At 38.2% G+C, this 23,233-nt stretch overlaps 4 protein-coding genes across 15 annotated transcripts; 1 reads left to right on the top strand and 3 right to left on the bottom strand.

The window, feature by feature from the left end:
• Window positions 1-309: 309 nt before the first annotated feature.
• LOC105177378 (protein FAR1-RELATED SEQUENCE 5) lies at window positions 310-8,111 on the top strand. 11 transcript variants are annotated; one of them, XM_011100504.3, is made up of 10 exons: window positions 3,462-3,599; window positions 4,268-4,375; window positions 5,153-5,240; window positions 5,593-6,153; window positions 6,243-6,575; window positions 6,678-6,736; window positions 6,842-6,916; window positions 6,989-7,091; window positions 7,256-7,366; window positions 7,606-8,111. In XM_011100504.3, the coding sequence occupies exons 2-10, from the start codon at window positions 4,284-4,286 to the stop codon at window positions 7,831-7,833; spliced, it is 1,650 nt and encodes a 549-aa protein (XP_011098806.2). In that variant the 5' UTR covers window positions 3,462-3,599; window positions 4,268-4,283; the 3' UTR covers window positions 7,834-8,111. The 11 variants fall into 11 exon arrangements, 9 of the variants coding, with proteins under 9 accessions (XP_011098802.2, XP_088740770.1, XP_011098804.2 ...); XM_011100505.3 differs by having other exon boundaries at window positions 6,246-6,575; XM_011100506.3 differs by having other exon boundaries at window positions 5,596-6,153.
• On the bottom strand, window positions 8,040-15,482 carry LOC105177377 (peptidyl serine alpha-galactosyltransferase). 2 transcript variants are annotated; one of them, XM_011100498.3, is made up of 9 exons: window positions 15,351-15,479; window positions 14,621-14,994; window positions 13,934-14,104; window positions 12,883-13,126; window positions 12,043-12,243; window positions 10,789-11,264; window positions 9,852-10,016; window positions 9,469-9,712; window positions 8,040-9,295 (listed from the first exon to the last, which is right to left on the bottom strand). In XM_011100498.3, exons 1-9 carry the CDS (start codon window positions 15,417-15,419, stop codon window positions 8,468-8,470), a joined length of 2,772 nt encoding a protein of 923 aa, XP_011098800.1. In that variant the 5' UTR covers window positions 15,420-15,479; the 3' UTR covers window positions 8,040-8,467. The 2 variants fall into 2 exon arrangements, with proteins under 2 accessions (XP_011098800.1, XP_088740769.1); XM_088884643.1 differs by lacking the exon at window positions 12,043-12,243 and having other exon boundaries at window positions 15,351-15,482.
• A 1,801-nt stretch (window positions 15,483-17,283) lies between these two features.
• On the bottom strand, window positions 17,284-18,870 carry LOC110013156 (Myb domain protein). Its single transcript, XM_020698962.2, has 4 exons — window positions 18,709-18,870; window positions 18,061-18,168; window positions 17,754-17,818; window positions 17,284-17,663 (listed from the first exon to the last, which is right to left on the bottom strand). The coding sequence occupies exons 1-4, from the start codon at window positions 18,799-18,801 to the stop codon at window positions 17,516-17,518; spliced, it is 414 nt and encodes a 137-aa protein (XP_020554621.1). The 5' UTR covers window positions 18,802-18,870; the 3' UTR covers window positions 17,284-17,515.
• A 359-nt stretch (window positions 18,871-19,229) lies between these two features.
• On the bottom strand, window positions 19,230-22,141 carry EMB1688 (Minichromosome maintenance (MCM2/3/5) family protein). The gene is made up of 5 exons (XM_011100507.3): window positions 21,276-22,141; window positions 20,604-20,825; window positions 20,300-20,494; window positions 19,990-20,183; window positions 19,230-19,733 (listed from the first exon to the last, which is right to left on the bottom strand). Exons 1-5 carry the CDS (start codon window positions 21,921-21,923, stop codon window positions 19,550-19,552), a joined length of 1,443 nt encoding a protein of 480 aa, XP_011098809.2. The 5' UTR covers window positions 21,924-22,141; the 3' UTR covers window positions 19,230-19,549.
• Between the last annotated feature and the right edge of the window lie 1,092 nt (window positions 22,142-23,233).

A 23,233-nucleotide genomic window follows, 5' to 3' on the forward strand; every position in this document is an offset into this window, starting at 1 on the left:
GAAAATTGGGAACAGACTCAGCAAATATGACCACTTACCTAAATATTAACATAAATTTCAGGTTACATATAATTTTTAAATGCAAAAATAATTGGTAGTTATTTGTTTTTATATTATTGATTATGTATAAATAATTTATTATGAATGGATTGATTTATAATATAATATTGCATAATTCAATTTTCATTTCCAATTTTAGGTCTCGACTCCCGCTAAATGGGACGTCTACATTTCTCCAATTATATGCAATATCGTGTGACGAGCTTAAAACGCACTCCTATAGTCGTCGTTCAACATTAGAGTCGCTACTCGACAAATCAAGCTTTTGTTCCACACTGGATAAGATTGGAGTGAATGTTACAGCAGAGGCGCCGCTCCTCCCTCCCCCCCCTCTCTCTCTCTCCTCTTCTCTAACTGCACGGCGGGGGCAGATCCGACGTCGTTCCGTGTATCCGTTATTTAGTTCTTGTCTTCCATAGTTCTATCAGGTTATCTCTCTACATCTTTGCCTAGAAATCTGAAGCATGGAAGAGAAAGCGATTCGGGTTTTGGGTTTGCAATTTTTTGAAAATTGGGACTCGATAATTAGTTCATGAATTCATCAGAAAAGGCAGAATTTTCAACCGCACAGTTTTAGTCTTTCTCAAACCCTGAGTTAGCAGTTAAATATTTTTTTTTTCCAATTTTTCTTTTTCATTTTTGGTGTCTGATTTGACAAGGAGCTGCCAGCATTTATGCATTTAGCTTGGGAAGTTTTATTTGATTAGCCTATTGTATACTTCAAACTTTCTCAAATTTGGTTTCTTTGGAATATTCTGAATTTTAATGTAATTTTTGTACATTTTTATGTATATGTTTATGTGTTAACACACTGGTGGTTAACTGTTGAAATTTTAGTTACACTTTCTCTGAAATACCTACTTTTGTTGTACTATGAATAACAGGTTAAACGCACACTTAATGAGTGGAATCTAAAGCTTAGTTTATGTCATTGAAGTTGGTTTAATCTGACTAAAGATTAAATATTCTAGCGAGTTTTGACAGCGATTATTTCAATAGTGAATATTCTGATTATTTTTGCTATAGTCGATAAATAGGTGAGGATTCTTGATTATTGCCAATGGCTTCATTATCATGTCAGTTTACACTTGAGGATGAAATGTAAGGAGGGGTTGCAGACTTGAGTATATTTTGGCCCGGTAATCATGATTGCTTGTGACTAAATGATTTAAGTTTTCATCCTCTTTTAGGATTCTTCCTTGTAATGAAGTTCCATGGACCCTGGCGTGGGTGTTGGGGTGAGCAGTGCTTTTGAGGATGGTATCAGAGAGAAAGATGGCCCTAACCCACGAGTGGATGCTGATGCAGAACAGACCAGTGAGGCTCCAAACTTTTCCTGTGATGCTGAGGTGGCCTTTGTCCAGGTAGATGCGTCTCTTAGTCAGGAAGCTTCCTCTGCTGACAAAGATGGAATGGACATAGACAGTGAGAGCACGTATAGCTGCCTCAATGGTTCATCCGATGAAAACAGTGTTGATAGTGATGGTGAAAATGGCTACACTAGCCAAGATGGTTCATCGATTGATCATCATAGTTTAAACAAGGATACTGAAAATGGGTGTCAGAGCCCGAAGACATTCAGTGGTAGTGGCAATAATGGGCCCAATATTGTGGGTAAGCAAAATGATCAGAGTCCTGGTTTATCCTCTGACAATCAGCTGGGAATGGATGCTGATGATAAGCATGTGTCTCAGACCACTGAAGCCCCTTCTAGTGCCTCATCTGGATCTGGTCAAGTTATAAAAGATGAAGCTGGTGAATATGTGGTGCCAAAGCTTGGTGTGGAATTTGAATCTGAGGACCATGCATACAAGTGTTACAACAGATATGCTCTCATGGAAGGCTTCAGCATCCGGAAAGATTTCGTGAACAGAAGTAAGGTTACGGGTTTGGTGGTATCAAGGAGGTATACATGTCACAGGCAAGGCTATGGATCTATCAAGCGTGATGTAAATGTGAATAAACCCCGGAAAGAAACAAGAACTGGTTGCCTGGCTCATATGACCATTACGCGACAAACAAATGGCAAATATCGTGTCATCCACTTTGAAACGAGGCACAATCATGAGTTTGTGACACCATTCACAGCTCATTTATTACCCTCACAGAAGAGAATATCATTTGTTGAGGCTGTTGAGGCTGAATCAGCTGTTACTCCAGTGCCTGATGGGGTACCTAAGCTGGGTATGGGGTTTGAATCAGAAGATCATGCTTATGAGTTCTATAATGCATATGCTGGGCGAGTAGGTTTCAGCGTTCGGAAGGATTATGTGAACAGGAGTAAAATAGATGGAGCTGTGGCTTCTAGGAGATATACTTGTTTCAGGGAAGGTTATCGGCAGAAAGATAAAAGAGGTTTAAAAGTGAAGAGACCTCGAAAGGAAACCAGAGTTGGGTGCATGGCACAATTAGTCATATCTCGTCAAGCTGACGGCAGATACCGTGTCACACACTTTGAAGAACGCCACAATCATGAGCTTGTACCTGCATGTAAAGTTCGCATGTTGAGATCACAGAAGAGGTCCGTGACAGATCAAATTGTAGAATCCACTGCATCTGGAGGTTCCAACATGCAGCCAAAATCACTTGCTGAGTTGTTATTAACTGGAGTAGGAATTCAGGACTTCATTTATGACCCCATAGATCGTGAGACAAGGCTTACATCTAAACGTGTGTGGAACATCAAGCCCGACGAGCCAGAAAGTATTCACCAGTATTTCCAGAGCAAGAAATTGAAGGATCCATCATTCTTTTATGCTGTACAATGTGATGTGGACGATGAAATGACCAACTTCTTTTGGGCTGATGAGAAGATGTTGGTGGACTTTGGTGATTTTGGTGATGTGGTTTGCTTTGACTCAACCTCCCGTATAAACAAAGAGTGGCGGCCTTTAGTACTGTTTCTTGGAATAAATAATCATAGGCAGATACTGGTCTTTGGTGCTGCATTTCTCTACGATGATAGTGCTCAATCTTTTAAGTGGCTATTTCGAACTTTCAAAAGGGCAATGTCTGGAAAAACACCAAAGACTATTGTCTCTGATAAAGATGCTGTGATATCTGAAGCAATCATCTCTGAGTTGCCCGAAACTCACCACAGGTTATGCACATGGCAAATATATCAGAATGCACTTAAACATCTTAGTCAATTAGTTGTCAACTCGGATTCTTTTTCCAGTGATTTATGTGGTTGCATTTATAATCCGGATGAGGAGGATTTTGTCAATTCCTGGAAAGTCCTGCTGGATACTTACGGTCTATGGGGAAATGAGTGGTTGCATGGAATATTTGAAGAGCGAGAGAAATGGGCTTTACCGTATCGCAAGCATATATTTTCAGCTGAGATAGATACTGCACTGCTCTCTGAGGATTCTATTACTAGCTTGAAAAAGTACCTTAAGCCTGAATCACACGTTCTTCAATTCATCAAGCACATTGGGAAGGTGGTGAACGACTGGCGTTACAAAGAACTGGAAGCTAATTATGATATGGGTCAGCACATGCCGAGGCTAATGGGGGATGTGATAATGCTGAAGCAGGTGAGGGAAGTGTACACACCAGTCATTTTTAAAACATTTCACCAAGAGTACGAAAACTGTCTAAATATTGTGATCAATCAATGCATTGATACTGTGTCTTCGGTTGAGTATAAAGTCAGTACATATGGTCAAGTTCGTCAATACACGGTTTTATACAGCTCAGAAGATGATTCAGTTGCCTGTAGCTGTATGAAGTTTCAGTTTGTAGGAATTTTGTGTAGCCATGCACTCAAAGTGCTAGATTATAGGAATATAAAGATAGTTCCTAGTCAATATATCTTGAAGCGGTGGACCAGAGATGCACGGGCTTAAAATGATTTCTCGCTTGTACTTTACAGTTGTAGATTAGCTCAAAACGATCCTAGGAATGCAATCTGGCTGCTTAACGGCCTACAACTTGATTGTACATTTTGTGGAGATTAAGTGAGATTTGATAGAGAATTTGAGTTCTAATTTTGATACTTCTCCATGCTACCCAAATTTATCTTATTTCGATGGTGCATTTCATTCTTCTCCTTCAATAACTATATCAATCACGTGTCTCAGTACTTGGATGATTTCGGTGCCGTCTTTCTTCATCTTGATCTTTAAGGTTCTTCTATGTCAATAGTCTTTCAGTTACGTGACAAACAAGATTGAAACATAATACGGTATTTTTGTTACCGCAGAAATCAGCATGTGCAAATGACTTCTTTAGAGGGGGATATAATCACATTTGGTTTCAAATTTCACCAGACGAACGGAAAGACTTGTTTGATTCAGATTTCACCATGCAGGTATGCAGCTTATCATGTGGTTTGCAGCCATCTCGTTAGGCAGCCACATACGTATGTGTTAAGGGGCCAACAGTACTTTGATGTAGCGACGTAGCAACTAGAGGTGGTTCAACACATCACATCCTCAACTCCTTCAACTTTAACCAACCTTTGTCTTCTTCAGCAATTTCTGCCTGTAATAATATACCCTTTATTAGAAGCAAAAACATATGTCTGGTCCCAGGTTTCAGAACACTGATCACCACATCCATAATCAACTTTTACCTAAGTTACGGAAAGACCCAGTTGGGTTTATTTTATTAATTATACCTAAAAGATAAAGAAAAAACACGAATCTTTTCCGAATAAGCCCCACAAATATTTTAAAAAAACAAAGGAAAATAATTGGTGGGTAGCATCATTAGAGCATCATTCACACATAAAAAGATTCAGAAAATAAAAAATGGAACGTTGTGGAGACTTATTAATTAAGTTCAAACAAATGGGACCGCTTAAGGCTGAAAACGGAGGCTAAAACCCCACCAACAAAGAGTAAAAAATTTGGCCGTAATACTTCTAATCTCTACTACTTGTGGCCTACCTTTTTCTCTCCTAACGTCTGCTTTTTCCATTTGAATTTCAAATTTAAGTGCCTGAGGACAAGAATTATACGCCATAAAAAAAGGGAAAAAGAAGCAGGCTACAACATATGTTTTTGTAGATTTTTGTTTCATTTTTTAAGGTTCAGTTTTTTTTCCTAGTTTTATGGTGTTCTAAGGTTGTTTCTCCTGCATTCAGCTCAAGCTCTGCGAATAGAATGGGAGATTCAGCATGCCTCATGCATGGCTTCTCTTATGCTTCTGCTTTACCCAATGAATCCACACTGGTAAGAGATTGAAAAGAAAAGGAAATTCTCTTTTTCTTGTTGGCAATGATTTTTTTTTCCTGTTGTTTGAACTAAAGCTTGAGTTCTTTCATCCAGTCGAGTGGTTTTTCTCACTGGAAAAACCTGCTGCATGATTCTTGAAACTAACAGAGCTGTGGTTTGATCTGTTTTTTGTGGTTTCATGCCTGCTCCATAGTTTCTTCTCTTTATAGAAAAGCTATGCCAGTTCTTTCATCAACGTGAACTCATTTTATGCGATGATGGGAAAAAAAATTGCAATGTGATTCTTGGAACTAACACCGTGGTTTGAGTTCTTGTGGATTTCTCATATGTGAGGGTTTTTCATGTGTAGCAGGGGAACCCCATGCATGCTCTTGGGGACTCAATTTCGTTTGGGAGGTTTATGACTGAATCCTTGTCTTGGGAGAAATGGTCAACATTTTCACACAAGAAGTACGTGGAGGAGGCTGAGAGATACGCACAGCCGGGATCTGTGGCGCAGAAGAAGGCTTTCTTTGAGGCTCATTACAAGAGAATTGCAGCTCGAAAAGCTGCAGCTTTGCTTGAGCAAGAAAATGCTGCTAAGATAACAGAAGCCGAAGGAGTTGGATACAATAATGCTTATGATGAAAAACGAGTAATCTTCAATTCTCATCCGGATGTTGATGTGAAAATTGAGGAGGTCAAAATTCAGGAAGATGCCAAGGAAGACAGCATAGTGGATGTAAACGAGCATGGTTTGATCACTGCTGTAGGAAATGGTAAAGAAGGGGAACGTGCTGTAATTCCAGAAACTGAGGCCTCAAATGAGAAGAGAAATTCAGTTAATCAGCTTGATAATCTTGGGAACCAGCACACGGTTTCTGTGTTGGGAAGTAGTGGGACTCCAAAACTGGAGAGGCCGTCAGTAAAGGTGATATCTTTAGGCTCTTCTCCATTTCTTCTCCTGTATTACCATAATCTTAAATCTCTGTGTGAAATTGAGTGTTGTGTTCGATGCAGCAGAACTCTGTTGCTAGTGCAGCTATCCCATCATTGTCAAGCAATGAAAAATCAGGTCTTTCCTTATTGAAGACATCAATTCAGGATAAACCTTGGAAAATTCCTTCTACACCTGCCAAGCCAGTTACTCCTCATGCCAAGGAAAATGAAAGCAATGTCCCTCAAAGCACAACGAAATCAAATGTGGACAAAAAGGGTGCCTCCCCAAATTCTTTGCTTTCCTTACTGAACTTGGTTCCCATTGAGGTGCCTGATCAAGAGCCAGTTTCTGCCACAAAGACAACTGAAATTTCAGGGCTTGCTTGCTCCACTCCTTTGAGGACTCCACTTGCGGTGATTCTCAGTATCCTATAGCATCTACGCGAGACCTTTTAGTTTTATCTAGACAAATACTTATTTAGGCATACTGATAATAATCGTGTTTTTCTGTTGCAGGCAGCTAGTAAGGGTGAGTCCACATATCCTGCAGCCACCCCTCTATCTGAGAGCAGAAGGTATCCGTTGAACTTTTGGAAAAATTTGGATGCATCTTGAATAAACAGTTTAGAATTAATTATTGCTGACTGATGAAAATATTTGACAATACTTATATCACACAGGACAAAAACAACAATTGATCCCTCGGCACCAGGAAGCAAAACAACTGGTCCTAAGTGGCACGTCTTGTCTGCAGTGTAAGTCTAAAGATTGCTAGCAGATCTTGTTTGTAAATTGACATGCTTCTTACGAATGTGCTTGTATGTCAGTTGCTTCAAGTCGTTGACAGCTTGTCGAAGAAAATTACAGTCGTCAACTTCATCCACTCCTGTTATTCTGAGAACAGAAGAAAGAACGGCAAAAGGAAACCAGGCAAGACAGCACTTGTCATAAATTCTCTTTCCTCAATGTATTATGGAACTTAGCTGACAATCTTCCCATGATGCCTTTTTTTTCTCTTTCTTTATCTGCTTCTGAGATGTTGTATGGTGTTGCGGAAGCCTAGAAATGACTTCAAGGTACCAATTGTTTTGCAGGCAAAAGCAGGAAAAAAATTTACAAAGCTGAGTTGTGCCTTTTGCTTCAGAACTCGCCCCTTGCCCGACTTTAACAAGGAAACAGAAGCCCCTGAAACTTGCATGAAAAAGGTATATCCTTCGTTGCTCAAACAAATTCTAAAGTTTATATGGAGCACCCTACTGGCTACTTGTATACGGTCTCAAAATGCAATATTCTGCTTCATGGAAAATGATATATCGGTCAACCAAGTACAGATATGCTTAAGCACTGCTCTTTTCCTTATTTTTCTGCAAAAAATCAGGAGCCATACTGACCTTTCAAAGTCTAGTTACATTTTCTCCTATTAAATCGTAATTCTATTGTGCAGACTCCAGCAGCACAACCTCTGTCAGCGGTGCTAGGAAGAAGTGGTTTAGACAAGAGACAAGGCACTATCTCAATGCCGCCTCCACCTCCACCTCCGACATGCTTGGCCAAGAATAGTGCTTCCAAGAATTTATCGAGAAAAAATGTTTATAATCCGAGCAAATTTCTTGCTAATTCATTACCTGATGGGATCACACATGAGAATGCATCCCCAAACATTCAGCAGTGATCAGAGGATGTGTATAACTCCTTGCCCTGGCAGCAAGATGGCTTTTGGAGTAGGAGAATGCAGTTCATGTTTCCCTTTCAATTTGGTGTATGCAAGGATTTTCGGTACATGTTTCTTTAACAAATTCAACGTATGTATAGGAAAGAAATAAAGAATGTTGAGGGAAAGGTTCCGCGGGTGACCACATATGTCTACTGATGCCTGGATTAGGAATCAGAAACGAGATTCAAGAATTATGAAACGATCATAAAGTACAATGAAGAAAGAAACTTTTGGTAGTTGCTTTTCGTTTGTTCTTTTATACTATCATCTCTTCAAGACTTCTATCCCGAGTACCCGAGCTGAACAGTTTCATGAGATCAAAAAGTTCCCAAACGGACTCAATTAAACATTATACAATACAAAAGTGGACGGTAATAGGTGGCATCAGGGAGATCAGTCTTCACTAATTGGATGCAAGCAAGATCCCAGTTAGGCTCTGCTCTGAAGCTTTCATCTGTCCAGCAACTAAATAGAAACCAACCATTGATATCAACTTTCTGCTGCACTTGGATTCTTTATAGGCATGCTATGTTCTGTTAGCATCAAACTGAATACAACATATATACCAGGCTCAGAGAAATTTATTCTGTCCTTATGATACTTCAGTAGTCCGGTCCCAGAATCCTGAATGAGTGGTTCTTCTCTTGGTCTTAAAAGTTTTACCCCTTTTTCTCTGTACTCTGCGACGGGAAATCATCATCAACATCACTGCCATAAAACCAAAGATTGAGACTACCCAAAGCCCAATTATCCAAAATCTCATGGAACTGAATGTCTGATTGGTTTCAGCTGGTGGTGGTAATCTCTGAGATTCATTCTTCAGCTCCAGATCACGCCTTGAAACATCAACACTATCATTGTCTTCAAATTTTCTCGAAGGAGGATCTGGGGACTTTTGTGTCATGATTCTTTCAGTAGTGGTCACACGAGTTGGTGCGGGTAAGGAAGGAGGATCTAGGGACTCTTGTGTCAGAGTAGACAATGGAGGAGGATCTGCGGACTTTTGTGTCAGAGTGGACAAGGAAGGAGGATGCGGGGACTTTTGTGTCAGAGTAGACAAGGAAGGAGGATGAGGGGTCTTTCGAGTTGGGGTGGACAAGGAATTCGGATCAGGACATTTCTTTCTCTCGTGGTAACTGTGTAGAGCCTTATTCAGAGAATTTGCACACTCTATGCTAAGCAAGTCACGCTGCAAAGAATCCTCATTAGAACGATCAAGGCTCGACGGATCAGGAGGGTCAGGAAACTTGGCCCAACATTTGTTAACCACATCCATGTGCCTCCACTTGGCTTTATCAAAACTCCAGTTACCAACCCTAAATTCCAAGCCATAGTGGAATACCCTATATTTCACACCAGGTACAGGAACATATCCTGGGTATATCAATATCTCATTGCTTATGACATGCCGCAAATTCAACTGCACGGACAAATATCAAATGAGTTGTATTTTAAACAGACATGACTAGCAAGGGGCAAAATTTCAGAAATCATAATCAGCAATTTGGCGAATCTACTCTTTTTAATTCTGCAAGATCCCATGATGAGAGAAATGATTAGCATTCTAAGATAATGAACAAAGCACTAAAGTACCTCTGCTGCACCAAAGGAGTAACCATACATTTCACTAATCCAACCAGCTTCGTAAATATCTCCAGTTATGTTTCTTGACCAGTGGCCCATATCAGCTCGGACTTCCTCAGTTTTATGCAGCCAAAGCAAAGCAAGTCTCTTAAGATCCATTATATGCATTATGATAACGCCTCCAACCTTATCACAAGCATCAGGATGGCTAGTATGGGTCTTTGCTAGCACATTGTCACAGCCAATCAGGTAGCTGGCATACCATAAAGAAAATGAAGTGACCATCATAACATCTTAATTGAGGGTCCGCTAAATCAAAATGTATCCACACTCTTGAAATACTAAAGGTAGGCATACATTTCAGTATAGAATAGAAGGGTGTAATTTCTTACTCGTAGGGAGTGGAGACAGGTCTTCCCTTAGCCGCATTGAACTCCCACGGTGTAATTGGTCCTCTCATTATCATGTCGGCATCCAGGATCACTATGTATTCTGCGTCGGTCTTTACATGGTTAAGCCAATGCACGATGGCAGCTGGTTTATTAATTGCAGGATACCTGACGTGGCACAAACAATACTTAGCTTGCAGTTTACTGCTTAGTATAGTACGTAGAGGCTGGGCCCACCAATTAGATAAATGGAGATATCATTTTAGCTAATGTCAATTCCTCTAGATATCCTAGTGGCTTAATAATGAGAGTATTCACGTCCGCAGTTGATTTTAACATTTAAAAAGCTTCTCTAATCGAACTATGTGATTATCATGGAAAACTTGCATTCAGTTGGACATAAAATATTGGTAATGAAAGTAAATTGGGTTGAAGAAAGGGCAGCAATTTCAAGGTGTACAGAGATAGAAGTGTCTTCTTGATATGAATGAAAAGTGTGACAGTGCATTGATACAGCTGCACCTCAGTGACAATGGTAATATTTTCCCTCATAGATGTCTTAACACTATTCTCGAAAATTATATAAGTGAATTCTGTTGATTAACCTTATTATTTGAACTCATTTTGACAGGAAAATCCTTTCATTCAAGTTCCTTGCTCTATTCATTGGTTATTCCATCTTCAGGGGGATAAATAGAAATAGTAAATGCTGTGAATAAATGCATTAAAAAAGTTTCCTTGATTACTATCAACCCAACTACACCATAGCAATCACATATATAAGAAGTACAACTCCACACATATGCATCACTTGTATGTAAACCAGTGTCCAAGTATATCAAGTTTCTCTTTTATCCATAGTTCCCAATATCTTTTTACTTACAAGGTTATGTGGGTAAAACGCAATTTTAATTACTGGAATTTAAGTAGAAGGCATTACCAATCTCCTGTTAGTGGATGTCGACTCATGGAAGGGACATAATGAGTGGGAGCGAGATCATGTCCTTTGTACTGCTTCAAGTCCTCTTCTGTACAACTTAGAAGCCTTGTGATGTTCCCTGGCTGACCACTCAGGTGGAAACTGTGCACAAGGCCCACAGTCTGCCAGTCAAAGTAAGGGGAGCATTCTGTTGAGAAAATGGTATGTATTTTTGGATATGACTTTTCGGACTCACCCACATCTTGCTTCTGTACATCAACTTCCATCATTTGACGGCTTCTAGGAGACAACTGTTTAGGCTTCGTTAGTTCTGCAAATGTTTTGCTCCTTAAGAAACTCAAGTATTTTGACCACTTAGGTTTGGGGCAACCATGTGCTGCATGATGGAACAATAGACCTTCATTCAGGGTATTTATACATTCAATATTCAGAAATAGTGCTCTCCTTTTGTTTGGATCACCTTCCATTTCTTTTAGCTGCATAAAGTATATATAATATCAGTAACAATTTTGAAGTTCATCTATGATAGTGTTGAAGCACATAATGCAAGGTTGCGCTTAAGTCCCTAGCCACATTCAGCCTCTTACCAAGAAAGCCTAGGTAGAAATCGACGTAAAAGTCCTCAGTTTGGATACTAAAATTTTCTCAGTATTCAATAGAAAGGTTTTAAGATCAGTTCGGCCTTATGTGACCTTTGTCCAAATGTTTCCACATGAAGTGGACCAAGTAGTAGCCTTTTCTCCACTTTTCCTATGAATCTAAGATGAGGCAGAGACGAGGTTTGAGGAAAAGATAATGTAAAAGACTGTCATAAATGTTGAAGATGCCAATATCATTCAGTCTTTTATCCAGTGGCACTGAGAACCGTCACTGGAACACGTTAAACTGAACCCAAAATCTTATGACATGCTTTATGATTATAAAGTGAAAATGGTCCATCACGCAAACGATATTAGAACAGGAAAAGGAAATAACCATAACACATCAATTTGTCAACATATCCAAATGCATTGGCCATTTGATGAGTACAAACTGTGGCAAAAATATCATTTTAAGTAAATACTTATTTCCCACAATCGTAGTAAGCGTTTAGTTTTTAACTAACATCCATATGCAATAATTAAGTAGAACACTCCAGTGCCCCTAATCATATTGTAGAAAACCCTGATTTCCATCTACATAGGAAGTAATAATACAAGCATGTGCCTCAATCTGTAACAAGCATCCACTTCAATAAGCAAATTTTTGATTTACCTCTCTAGGATAAGGAGGTTCAGGAAAGAGGCGCCCACAATCATATACAATGCTGTCTTCATGATGTTCTAATTTACTGAACGACCAATTCCCAACGCTAAAAGGCAAGCCATAGTGTAAAAGAATGGGCTCAACGCCCTCTCGGGGAATATATCCTGGATAAATCATTAAGTTATCATTTATCTTGTGGCGAAGTCCCACCTGAATGAAAGCAAGCCACAAAGTCATATATGCATACATATTTATGTATATATGTATCCATGGAGTGAGAAATAGCAACACCTCCACGGGTTAGGAATAAAAAACTTATTAGGAAATTTTGTTTTCTTTCCTACACTTCTTCAGACTTCTTTGCAATGAGGTGGTACTTTTCTAGTATATCTCTTCACTTCTCTCTCACCTCCACGTTACCTTCCCATATTTAAAGTTGAATGAAAGATTTTCAATTGGTAGATTTAAACAATGATATTCAAACTAGTAAAGAAATAAATTGTTACCTAAAAATTAAATTGAATAACTTATTACCCTCTGAAATTTAAAATCTATACTATTTGAACTTAAGATCCCCGTATAGTCTAACCTTTTCTGGTCTAACAAAGGTAAACTGCTCTTTCCCTCTCGGGAGTCCAAGTCTCTCATGTTTTCCTCTCTTCTCTCTCCAACCTCTTTCTCCTAGTATCTTAGTTTTGTCCTATAACATTTTTACTCTTTCAACTCTATTATAATTTAACCTTACAAAATAAAAGTTTAGTACCAATGAGAAAATGATAGAAACCATAAGAAGGACGAAATGCGGGACACATCATGGGATAAGAGATAAATATGTATGCAAAATGTTACCTCTGCAGCACCAAATGAGTATCCATACATTTCACTAATCCACCCAGTTCCATATATATCACCAGTGTAATTAGTAGCCCAGTGAGCTGTATCTTCCCGTACTTCTTCAGTTTTTGATAACCACATGGGTGCTAAAGCTCGAAGATCATCAATATGCATGGCTAAAAGCCCACCAACCTTGTCACAGAGTTCAGGATGCTTTGTGTGCAGTTTTGCAAGAACATTATCACATCCAACCAAGTACCTGTGAAGAATTGTACTGATTATGAGAACACTCTCACAAGAAATGTTATATAAGAAAGCTTGCAAAATTTCATTCCTAAATGAGCATCTTCTTAGCTACAAATTTAACACCATAAAGAAAAAAAACAAATAAATACACAGAAGAACTCTTCTTTTAAGAGTGATTTATCCATTTTGATTAATGATTTTCTTCTGAGATAAAATACCATGCAATGACACGGTTACTTGGTCACAGGCGAGATGGGTATCAAACCACCTAGGAAGTCATACGTATAACTTTCAAATTGACATCAATTACTTGAATAACTGTATGAAAAATTATGAAGATTCAAGCACAGAAATCTATTGCAAAATACTTCAATCATCTTTTGTTGGCGAGAAACTGAAATTCAAGTGCTTGAGAGATTTGATTTGTAGGTTTCACATTCATCAATTTCCCATCCATTAAAGTGTAGATGCACGAGGGATCTTGTCTAGATGGGAAAGATTACCCATTAGACATGCAACAGAGTTAATGCAGTAAACACCCTGAGAACAAGAGACAACAAAAGACTATCTAGAAAACAAATAGGGGCAACTAAGACAGAGCTATGTTCGCGGTTAAAATGAGAGATAGAGATAGAGACAGAGCGAGCGAGAGAGAGAGAGAGAAGGCGATCTAACCATCTGGCCTATGATTTCTATGGTCCCATCAACTAGTGACGGTTGAAACCAAAATTTGTTGATGCAAGATGACACTCATATACTGTAATCTCTGAAAATTCACAAGTTTCCAACTGAATGAAAGGATCGAGAACACTATTATTACCCATAATACGCAGCAACAGGTCTGCCTTTCTCTGCTCCAAGCTCCCATGGTATGATTGGACCTCGAATGATCATATCCGCATCTAGAATAACCACCCAATCAACATTCTCTGCCTCTTTGCTATGTTTAAGCCAGTGAACTACACCAGCCGGTTTATTAATTGCAGGATACCTGCAATAACCAAGGAAAAATCATAAAAGAAACAAACTTTTTCATTTGTCTCCACAAGTGCACACAAGCATAAGTGGATTAAACCAAAACAATAGGAAAAAACTTCTATGACTCCAAAAGGATGCATGCTTAACAATGGTGTCGACGTTGTAGAAAATCTTTCTGGAAGTGGTAAAATAGTAAAACAACAACCTCTGATTAATATTCACCCAAACAACAAATGAAGCAATACCTTCAGTAGTGAGAGTTCACTTCTTGAATCTAGAAACAAGAGGCAATAATAGGAATAAGAAAAACATAAAATACGACCCACTTCTTAGAGCCAAGAAACTAAACTCAAACAATTAACACAAAAACAATAATAGGCTTGCCATGCAGGCTGTTAGAGAAATAAAATACAACCACCCCTCTCATTCTGACACCTAATAGATGAGCTGATGTTTAAATACACGAAAAATCAAAGAAACTTAGATGTATGTACATGTCCAACATGCATGGATGTACATTTTCACTCACCAATCACCAGTCTTGGGGTGCCTACTCATTGAAGGCACTTCAAGTGTTGGCGCCAAGTCCATGCCTTTATAAGTCTTCTTCTCTTCCTCAGTACAACTGAGCAGCCGGGTAATCGGGCCAGGCTGCTGAGCTTTACGGAAGCTATGCATAAGGCCCACCGTTTGCCAATCGAAGTAATTCTGACACTCCACCGAGAACAGCGTGTGGATCCTATACGGCGCAGTCCCAACCACCACCTCATTGCCCGATTTCTTGGCCCCTCCGCCGCTCACTGACAGGCCCGCCACCACCACCACCACCACTAAAAAAGATGGAAATTTTCCCGTTGCCATTGTTACATAGCCAAGAACTAAAATGGGTTGCCCTGAAAAGATCTGAAATGTGAATTTTTGCCAAAGTCAGCTCTCTCCTTCATCATTTTCTCAATTTAATTGGATGCCAGAGATGCAAGATCGTGGGGCAAGACAGTGAGATTAAAGAAAAAGAGCGAAATTTCCAGTAATGACCTGTAATCTAACTGATTAAATCTATATAAAAATATATTAGTGTGAAATGTGAATATATTATTGGGGTCGGTCAACATAATCAGGATTTCTTTTCCCACGACTCACACAGTTCAATGTTGAAAAAAAAGAAAACAAGAAAAGCATCAAGTTCGTATTTTGTTGCTTGGGAGTGATCCAGGTTTTGGTGACAGAGAGGCGGACACCAAAGATTAAGGTTGACTTACCCAAACGACGTCGGAGTTGTGAGACACTTTTGTGAGTTTGTCCTGTTTCTTTCTTCCTTGTTTTTGCATTTAGTTTCAAAAATCAACACAACCTAAAACTTCATGCTATGTTAAGAGTGATTCAAGGAGGGTTCTTGTTAGATCACTTTTAGTAGGAAGTTTTGGACTTTGAAATTTATTTGTACATATGAAACTTTTTTCCATTATTTCTTAAGAATTATTTATTTTCTAAAGTAGAAAAGTAGAAAACCATATTTTTGAGGGGTTAGGTGAAGGCGGACTTTCCATCCCTTAAGGAAGTCCGAGTCTTGGCAATCAATGAATAATCAATACTTCATAGTTATTCACTTGTGAAATTTAAGGCAACATTTTACTTGGTCTATGATTCATTTTGCACATTTAGACACTCTTAATTCATTTTTTAAGTGCTTGATTACTTAATTCAAGATTTAATGCGTGTTAGGTTGGGATGGAAAGTGAAAGTATAAGAGAAGTGGAAGTAAAAATAAATGTACAAAAGAGAGTTTGGTGTTTGGTTAGGAAGAAAAGACGGAAATGAAGTAAAACTTAATGTATATGAAACTCTTTCGAAATTTAATTTTGTTTCGTCCGAAATTGAGCGAAAAAATGAAAGTATAAGGCCAAAAAGTAAAAAAAATGTACAGTTTTTATTTTTATTTTACTCTATTACCCATATATATGCATATAACTTTACTCCAATTCTTTTCTCTTTCCCGCTAATAATATTGTACATAATTACCAAAAAAATATAACAAAATCACTGGAGATGCGAGCCTTCTTTGCATTGCCTTTTTCGATGCATTTGGAGATGATATACAAAATTATTTTCAATACAAACAAATGCGCTGATGTGTGGATTCGAATTCGTTGATCGAAAATATTATTAGTAATTTTTATTTTATTTAAATTAAATAATTTAGAATAAATGAACCATACTCATTTTGACAAATATTTTTATTAATAAAAAACATTCTTGTTCTTATTTTATAAATATTTTCATTAATAAGGTTTTTAAAATTTTGATATACTAAAATCATATTAGTATAATATTAATTCATTTATTTTCTAATACAAAATACAGATAAATGTTATTAAATAAAATTGCAAAACTTAATCTTTTCTTGTCAATATGTTTTTCTTGTACCAAACAAAGAAAAATATTTAAAATCCACACTCTTTCCAATCACACCAAAACTCAAAAAAATTATTATTCTTTCCCCTTCCCTCTTCACTTTCTTTTTTCTCTCAGTTGAACCAAACAAACTCTTAGACTAAGTTACACTATTACGTATTGGGATAATAAGCAAGAGATTACTTTCACTGAGAAATGGTCTGTGATGCCAGAGATGCAGGTTCGATACAACTATCCTGAAATTTAGCCAATTACGTTGTCTTAAATTAATTCCTCCAGGACATCAAACCTCTGAAATCAGTCTTTGGAAGCAGCTGAACATTAGCCCTTCTGCAGAAGCAATCAACATTTAACATTGCTGCTCATAAATGCATTGAAAATGATTTGGAACAGATCCCTACCTGCCTAACACATAATTCAAGGTGGGTGAAAAACTGTTTACCTTGGAGAAATGTCAATCATCCAGATGTAATCGACATCTTCATTATATTTTATAATAAATAGGATCTACATGTTAAAAGATAAGTGACATTCAACCCAAAGTGTACATACTATGTGTACAACCATAAATATTTTACAAATTATAAACAGTAATAATCCACTATGCTGAAATTTTGGCCTTAATTAAAAGATTTGTTCTTGGAAGAGAAATAATCAAATGTCCACATTAAAACTTTTAACATATACATGAAGCCTCTTGAAGATCAAAATAGGTCTTCATTTATTACACCAAAAATATCAAAGATTAATGTAAAGATCTTGATTAAGTAATCCTTCGTATAAATATCTTAAATAAATTTGTGTATAAAATTGGTACTTCAACTACAAACCTGTTTACAAAAGATAAACTTGAGAATGAATGAAGGAAATAACTCAAAACCCCCTTCTGTATCAAAACAGGTCATTTGTTACATTTTTATCATGTGAACTGGAACATGTCGAGTACATCTACAGCCTCAGTGCATATTCATTCCCTTAACAGCATGCAACTCAACAACTTGAAGACTAAAAATCACTTCTTCCGTGGTGGATCCCTACTCAGTCCATGTTTCTTTAGAGTTTGGATGTAATTTCTCATGAGAGAAAACTTATTGCTACCAAGATGATAGAAGTAATCCCACGTAAAAATCCCTGTTTTATGCAAGTCGTCAAAAAGTAATCTACATCAACCACAAAGGTAAGAAGTTATAAGTAATCAATAGGGAATTCTTTTGGCGCATGGCTTCTTTATGTTCATGAAATTATATTACCTCACCCCATAGTTCCCCACAGGTTCTGCTGACATGATTCCCACATGACGCCTCCCAGATATAACCTGATCAAGGCTCAAGTTATCCTCATAACATTAAAAGGAAAAAGAGCAGCCAACAACCAAAAGAAATTCAAATTTCGGACATCTATGATTCCTCAAATGAGAGAATTTCATCCACCATGTATGGAATTATTGTGTAATCATAAGGCTGATCCCTCCCCTCCAGAGCTACCAACCATTATACAATTTTGTTCATGGCGTTTAAAATTAAGAATGCCAACAATAAAGCACTGTCTTCCAGTTACCTTTTCACCTCTGATTGATCTAATCTTACTGTCGACTGCTGGGCTATATATCCTCAAGTATTCAGCGGGCAGATTATAAGCACTGCCGTTGTCAAATTCCACCTCTACCTGAAAGAAGTTCAGAACACAGTCAAAACATAATGAAAGTATCATCAACACAAAAGCTATGACTCAAATGAAAACTCGGTGCTGTATGTCTTTAAGTAGCATATATATATGTATCATAAATTTCTGTTGCTAAACAAAGAATGTCAGACTAAAGAATAGACACTTGAAACTGTTTAGCACCCAATTTCTATGTCACTCAATCACATTTGATATTAAGCATTATACTCGATCTGGGAAAATCTAAATCCAGTCCAAGGACCTCCAGAAGATGTCTGTATATAGAACTAATATGCGAGGCTTGAAAGTTGATACACACACTTGTGAAAAAATCCGCATTAAAAAGGATTATAACCAAACAAGAAAAACATGATTCGTGCTTCTCTTTCCGGTCCACGATCATCAACTTAATTTCAGTTGGTCTTACAGCTACCCTGATTGAACTAATACTAGAATAGAAATCGGATGCTTCAATCAATTCTTCTTCTGTAGTAAATTCAGTGAGTGGGCAAAAATTAAAGTGGCAGAGAAATTAGAGCTCACAATTTTGGGAGCGTGAAGAGAAAACTTGGTGAGGCGAGGGCACTCCGCAACCGTCTTCACGCTTCGAATCGCGCTGTCAACTGTCCTCTTCATCACGCCTCCCTCAGCGAGCGTGGGACGGGGCACAATTTGGCCCAGATGATAGGGGGGAATCCATCATTAATGAGCTTTTCTGAAGGGGAACTTGGTGGCCTTTGGACTATCGGATGATATGGGCCCAAAGGATCTGTTGCAGAACACTTTGGGCTAAGGATCTGTTGAGATTCTTAAGGAGGGTGTCAATAGGCCGATTCGGGCCAGGAATTTCACCAGACCCGAGTACCGCCTAATGGTATAGGTACAAAGATCCGGGTCCAATCAACTACGTCAAAACATGTGTCGTTGCTTTTCTTGAAAGCGTTAAGACATAGATTTTGATCATTACTTCTTTCTAATCATATTTAAAGTATGATGCTTTATCAATTTCATACATGAAAAATGTAAGAGTGTATAAGTAGTTTACCGATATTTAAAAAATAAAATTCAAAGCAAATTCGAATTAAAATTTAAATAAACTACGATGCTTGGTTCCAAATTCACAATACCATACCGGTCCTTTGATATGCTTGCAATGCTTTTCCGTATAAACTTCACTAACGGAAAGTTGATACTCGTGAGACAACGGCATTGCTGATAAATCCTGATCTTGTTACAAAATGTTCAGAATTTGTAAATCCTCACTATGAACAGTATTGAACTCTCATCGACTAAAAGGGTTAAGGAAGTTGAGATTATTTACAACGATCTTCGAGGCAACATGCACCATAGCGATTTCTTACACCATCGGAAGTGTACAGTTCCCTTATTGATTGTCTTCTTTTACTGCCCTAACAGGATAGTCTCCGTCCAACATTTCGTCATCATCATCAAGTTCTTCCAACTCATCTAGTATAGACTGGTTGACCTTTTTGCGAGATTGTCTCCTGTGCTTCTTGGGTTCTAATCTTGGTTCAGCTTGCTTGACACCCAGTTCTCCAACCTTGAGCCTAATCCAAATTCCATTCCAGAAGTCAGAACAGAAAATAACGCAATTTGGGGGAAAAATGCAGGGAGTATAGCAATTTAAAAAATTCAGAAACAATATGCTATAAGTAAAAGCTTTGGCAACAGAAATGTATCTAACTTTTTCATAAGCATGCATGATTCAGTTATTTCAGCTTTCAGAAATTCTGATCTTCAAACTCAATGTAACTTATGCGATGTGGCGAAGAATATATTTAACTGTGATTGCGTTGAACATACCTCACATCACTCTCTCTTTTCGTTCCAACAGTCCTCAGTTGAAACTCCTCTCTAATCTTAATCTCATCAAGAAGCTGAAGATAGTATGCATATCTTTCCCAGTCACCTTTGACAAGGCACCCTGGTTCACCTAGATGCAGGCAATCACTGAACGAGCATTTCCCAGGTCCATTGTCTTTCAGCATTTTTTGGATCTGAGAAGGAAAAATGAATCAGTCACTCAGTTTGAAAACTGAAGGTAGATATAGTGGCTAATTGACAGATAGATGCATAGAACTAAGAGAATAGAAGAAGAGTTAATAGCAGAAACCTCTGGAAAATATTGCGGAAGGGATTGCTTCGTTACTTTCATCAAACTAGGCTGATTAAATCCGGGAGTGTCAGCAAGATATCCTCCTCCAGACAATGGAAGCAATGAAACATTTCGAGTGGTGTGCTTCCCTCTTCCACTCCTTGTTGACACTTCCCCAACACGCTGCTCTTCAAACCACTTGCTACCCAGAATCTGCACAAGTGATATTCCGAGTGGGGGGAGAGTCTTTAAATAATTTAAAGAATGAAGAAATACAGAATAAGCAAAAAAACATTATATATAGACCAAAGAGAAAACCTACAGGCTCAAACCAATTATCCTCTTCAGTAGCCGCAAGAACACTTTTATTGCCTCTTAATGCATTGATCAAACTTGATTTACCAACGCCACTAGGACCAACAATTACAGATGTCTGATCTCTCAGAATGAATTGCAGCGTATCCAGTCCTCGTTTAGTATCAACACTACAAAGAACTGGCTCATAGCCCCAACCACGAAGCCGAGATTTCCACTCCACCAGTGTCTTCAGAAGTTGATTTCACCAGAAAGTCAATAATGATGAGGAATCAGGACAGTATTACATTACCATAAACAAGGGATATTCGAGTGCATATAGGAAACAATTAGACCAACATGACACTGAGATCATTAGTGTTAGCATGTGATTGCAGAGAAAAGGAGTAAGAACTGTACTACTAAAGCGAGACCTGTATCGCTAATAGCATTACCAACATTATCGAATAACGCTCAAGAAAAATTTACATACAGTAAAAAATAATCCTATATTTATGGACTTTAATGATTGATCTCGAGAACAACTTACAGAGTTTGCCATAAATCATTCAAATTAAGCAGCATAACATGTCCAATATCATTGACCCACTCTAATCAGTTGCGAAACGATTCACTTAAACTGGCTATGCTCTCAGGTCAATATTTAGAAAAAAATACAAGTATAAATGCAATTTCATACCGATTCATCAACGAGCTCCGCCTTATTCAGCGCAAGCGTGAGGGGGATTCCAGTAGATTCAGCCTCCACAAGGAACCTAGTAAGCATAAACGGTTCAATTTTCGGCTGCTCCAACGAAAAAAGCACCAGCAGATGATCGACATTCGCCACAGGAGGATCCAAAATCTCACTCTTCCGCTGAAACACATTTTCAATCATTCCTCTCCTGTCCACCCAATCAATCGACCCAACCAGAACCTTATCCCCCACAAGCACTCGCCTCCTGATTTTCTTCAAGACAGCCTTCACCACGCACAGCAGCTCCACCCCCAAACTTGCAGAATCTTCGGGCTGCGAAGCGGAATTCACGACTACGCGCATGAAATTGGCTTGCGATGAGGCGACGGTGCCGACTGCCTGATTTTCCGTCAGCGGAAGCTCATCGTCGGGGGATAGGATAGGAGCAAGAGCGGAGAACTGCTTCTTAAAGGTTTCTCGAGCTCTGAGAAGATTCTTCTGAGGTTGCTGGTGCTGGTGCTGCCTTCTGACATTGATAGGGTTTTGGTGGTGGCGAGCAGCGGCGGAGATGAATCGTTGCTGGCATAGAAAACCTGTGGAGAGGAAGTGGGGTAGTTTCTGGCGGAGCACAGAAATGGAAGCAATAGTCATGGTAAATACATGAAGAAAACAGAGAAACTCGACGGTGTTTCTTCCACAGTAGAGAGAGAAACCGGAAAAGGGAGAGTGAGAGCTTAGGTAAAAGTAACAGAGGAAGGGAGGGAGTGTGTATAGAGACGGTGGTGTATGTATCGATCTAATCCCCAGTTCCAGTAACCGCTACTAAACAGATTCTCAACTAATCAAACTTCCGGAATACTCTGAGTCTGAGGACGCCCATCCCATCCCATCATCCCACCTCCCACCGATAAATTTCGCTTTATGGCCCAATTCTTCAATCCAATCCAATCCAGGCCCATAGGACTTCACAGACGGACCAGGCTTGGGCAAAAAACTATTTATGATCCAGTAAGGGAAAAAGGTCAAGTACACATTCCCTACAATTTTGTCTTTTTATTATTATGGTGTGGTGCCAATTGGACTGCTAAAAAGAAATGTTAATTTATGCCATCTTTGCTACGACATCTATAAATATAATTCATACACCACTTCTAACTTCTAATTTCCCATTACATCTATCCCTTATTTTTTTATTTAAAAAATAAAGTTATCTATATATGAGGATGAATTAAAATAAAGGCATGCATGAGCATGACGCCGCCCACATGCTCCCACAAATACACTCCCGCTTCTATATTAATAACAAATAATACACCATTACATTTTAGGCAAAAACCCTCAATATTGTAATAGTGCCTGAATTAATTGTTTTTTTTTTTAGTCATTTAGATAAGCTTTGATCATTTAATTATTTCTTGAAAAAACTCATAATGCACCTCTTTCTGATTTATTCGTTATCAAGTGTGAGACATTTTTACCTTTTAGCACCATGTGTGTATTTAAATATTTGTACAAGCTACCTACTATAATTAATAAGTCCTTTCTTTTTATCTAAATTATTCGTGAATGAGATGCATTTTATTATTATATATATATATATATATATATTAATTGGGCTAATAATTAACTAAAACATATTATTGATATACATCCAATTATGATCCCAACAAACATATTTTTATATGTAATCGTGCTCCTCCATTTGCTGTACTAATCAAATTCTTTTAAGAGCCAAGAATCCTAGAAAGAGGCATGATGCCTTCCTTGAAATTTTCATATGCAATTCCGCATGACCCATGCGTTAAACAGAAGGCCTTTGCTTAAGCAGTTCGGATTGTTTTTTTTTTTTGTTACAAATTTTATTGGATCTTTTATATGGTTTATATATGCCATGTATATAAAAACAAATTTAATAAATAATTAGCGTAATACATGTATCATAACGTAGTCCTGTAAACATT

Source organism: Sesamum indicum, linkage group LG9, assembly GCF_026168435.1.
Source record: "Sesamum indicum cultivar Baizhima isolate 11 linkage group LG9, ASM2616843v1, whole genome shotgun sequence".
Classification (NCBI taxonomy): Eukaryota; Viridiplantae; Streptophyta; class Magnoliopsida; order Lamiales; family Pedaliaceae; genus Sesamum; species Sesamum indicum.

Excerpts from the sequence above, each read along its gene's own strand:
- LOC105177378 (XM_011100500.3), top strand. The coding sequence starts at position 1,275 with ATGGACCCTGGCGTGGGTGTTGGGGTGAGCAGTGCTTTTGAGGATGGT.
- EMB1688 (XM_011100507.3), bottom strand. The coding sequence starts at position 21,923 with ATGACTATTGCTTCCATTTCTGTGCTCCGCCAGAAACTACCCCACTTC. Across the intron at positions 20,495-20,603 it reads AGGATAATTGGTTTGAGCCT|ATTCTGGGTAGCAAGTGGTT; the intron begins GTAGGTTTTCTC and ends TCACTTGTGCAG. Across the intron at positions 19,734-19,989 it reads AAAAGAGAGAGTGATGTGAG|GCTCAAGGTTGGAGAACTGG; the intron begins GTATGTTCAACG and ends AATTTGGATTAG.
- LOC110013156 (XM_020698962.2), bottom strand. The coding sequence starts at position 18,801 with ATGAAGAGGACAGTTGACAGCGCGATTCGAAGCGTGAAGACGGTTGCG. Across the intron at positions 18,169-18,708 it reads CTCTTCACGCTCCCAAAATT|GTAGAGGTGGAATTTGACAA; the intron begins GTGAGCTCTAAT and ends AACTTCTTTCAG. Across the intron at positions 17,664-17,753 it reads GTGGGGAACTATGGGGTGAG|ATTACTTTTTGACGACTTGC; the intron begins GTAATATAATTT and ends TGGTTGATGTAG.
- LOC105177377 (XM_011100498.3), bottom strand. The coding sequence starts at position 15,419 with ATGCAAAAACAAGGAAGAAAGAAACAGGACAAACTCACAAAAGTGTCT. Across the intron at positions 9,713-9,851 it reads CCTGTCTCCACTCCCTACGA|CTACCTGATTGGCTGTGACA; the intron begins GTAAGAAATTAC and ends ATGGTATGCCAG. Across the intron at positions 9,296-9,468 it reads ACTCCTTTGGTGCAGCAGAG|TTGAATTTGCGGCATGTCAT; the intron begins GTACTTTAGTGC and ends TTGTCCGTGCAG.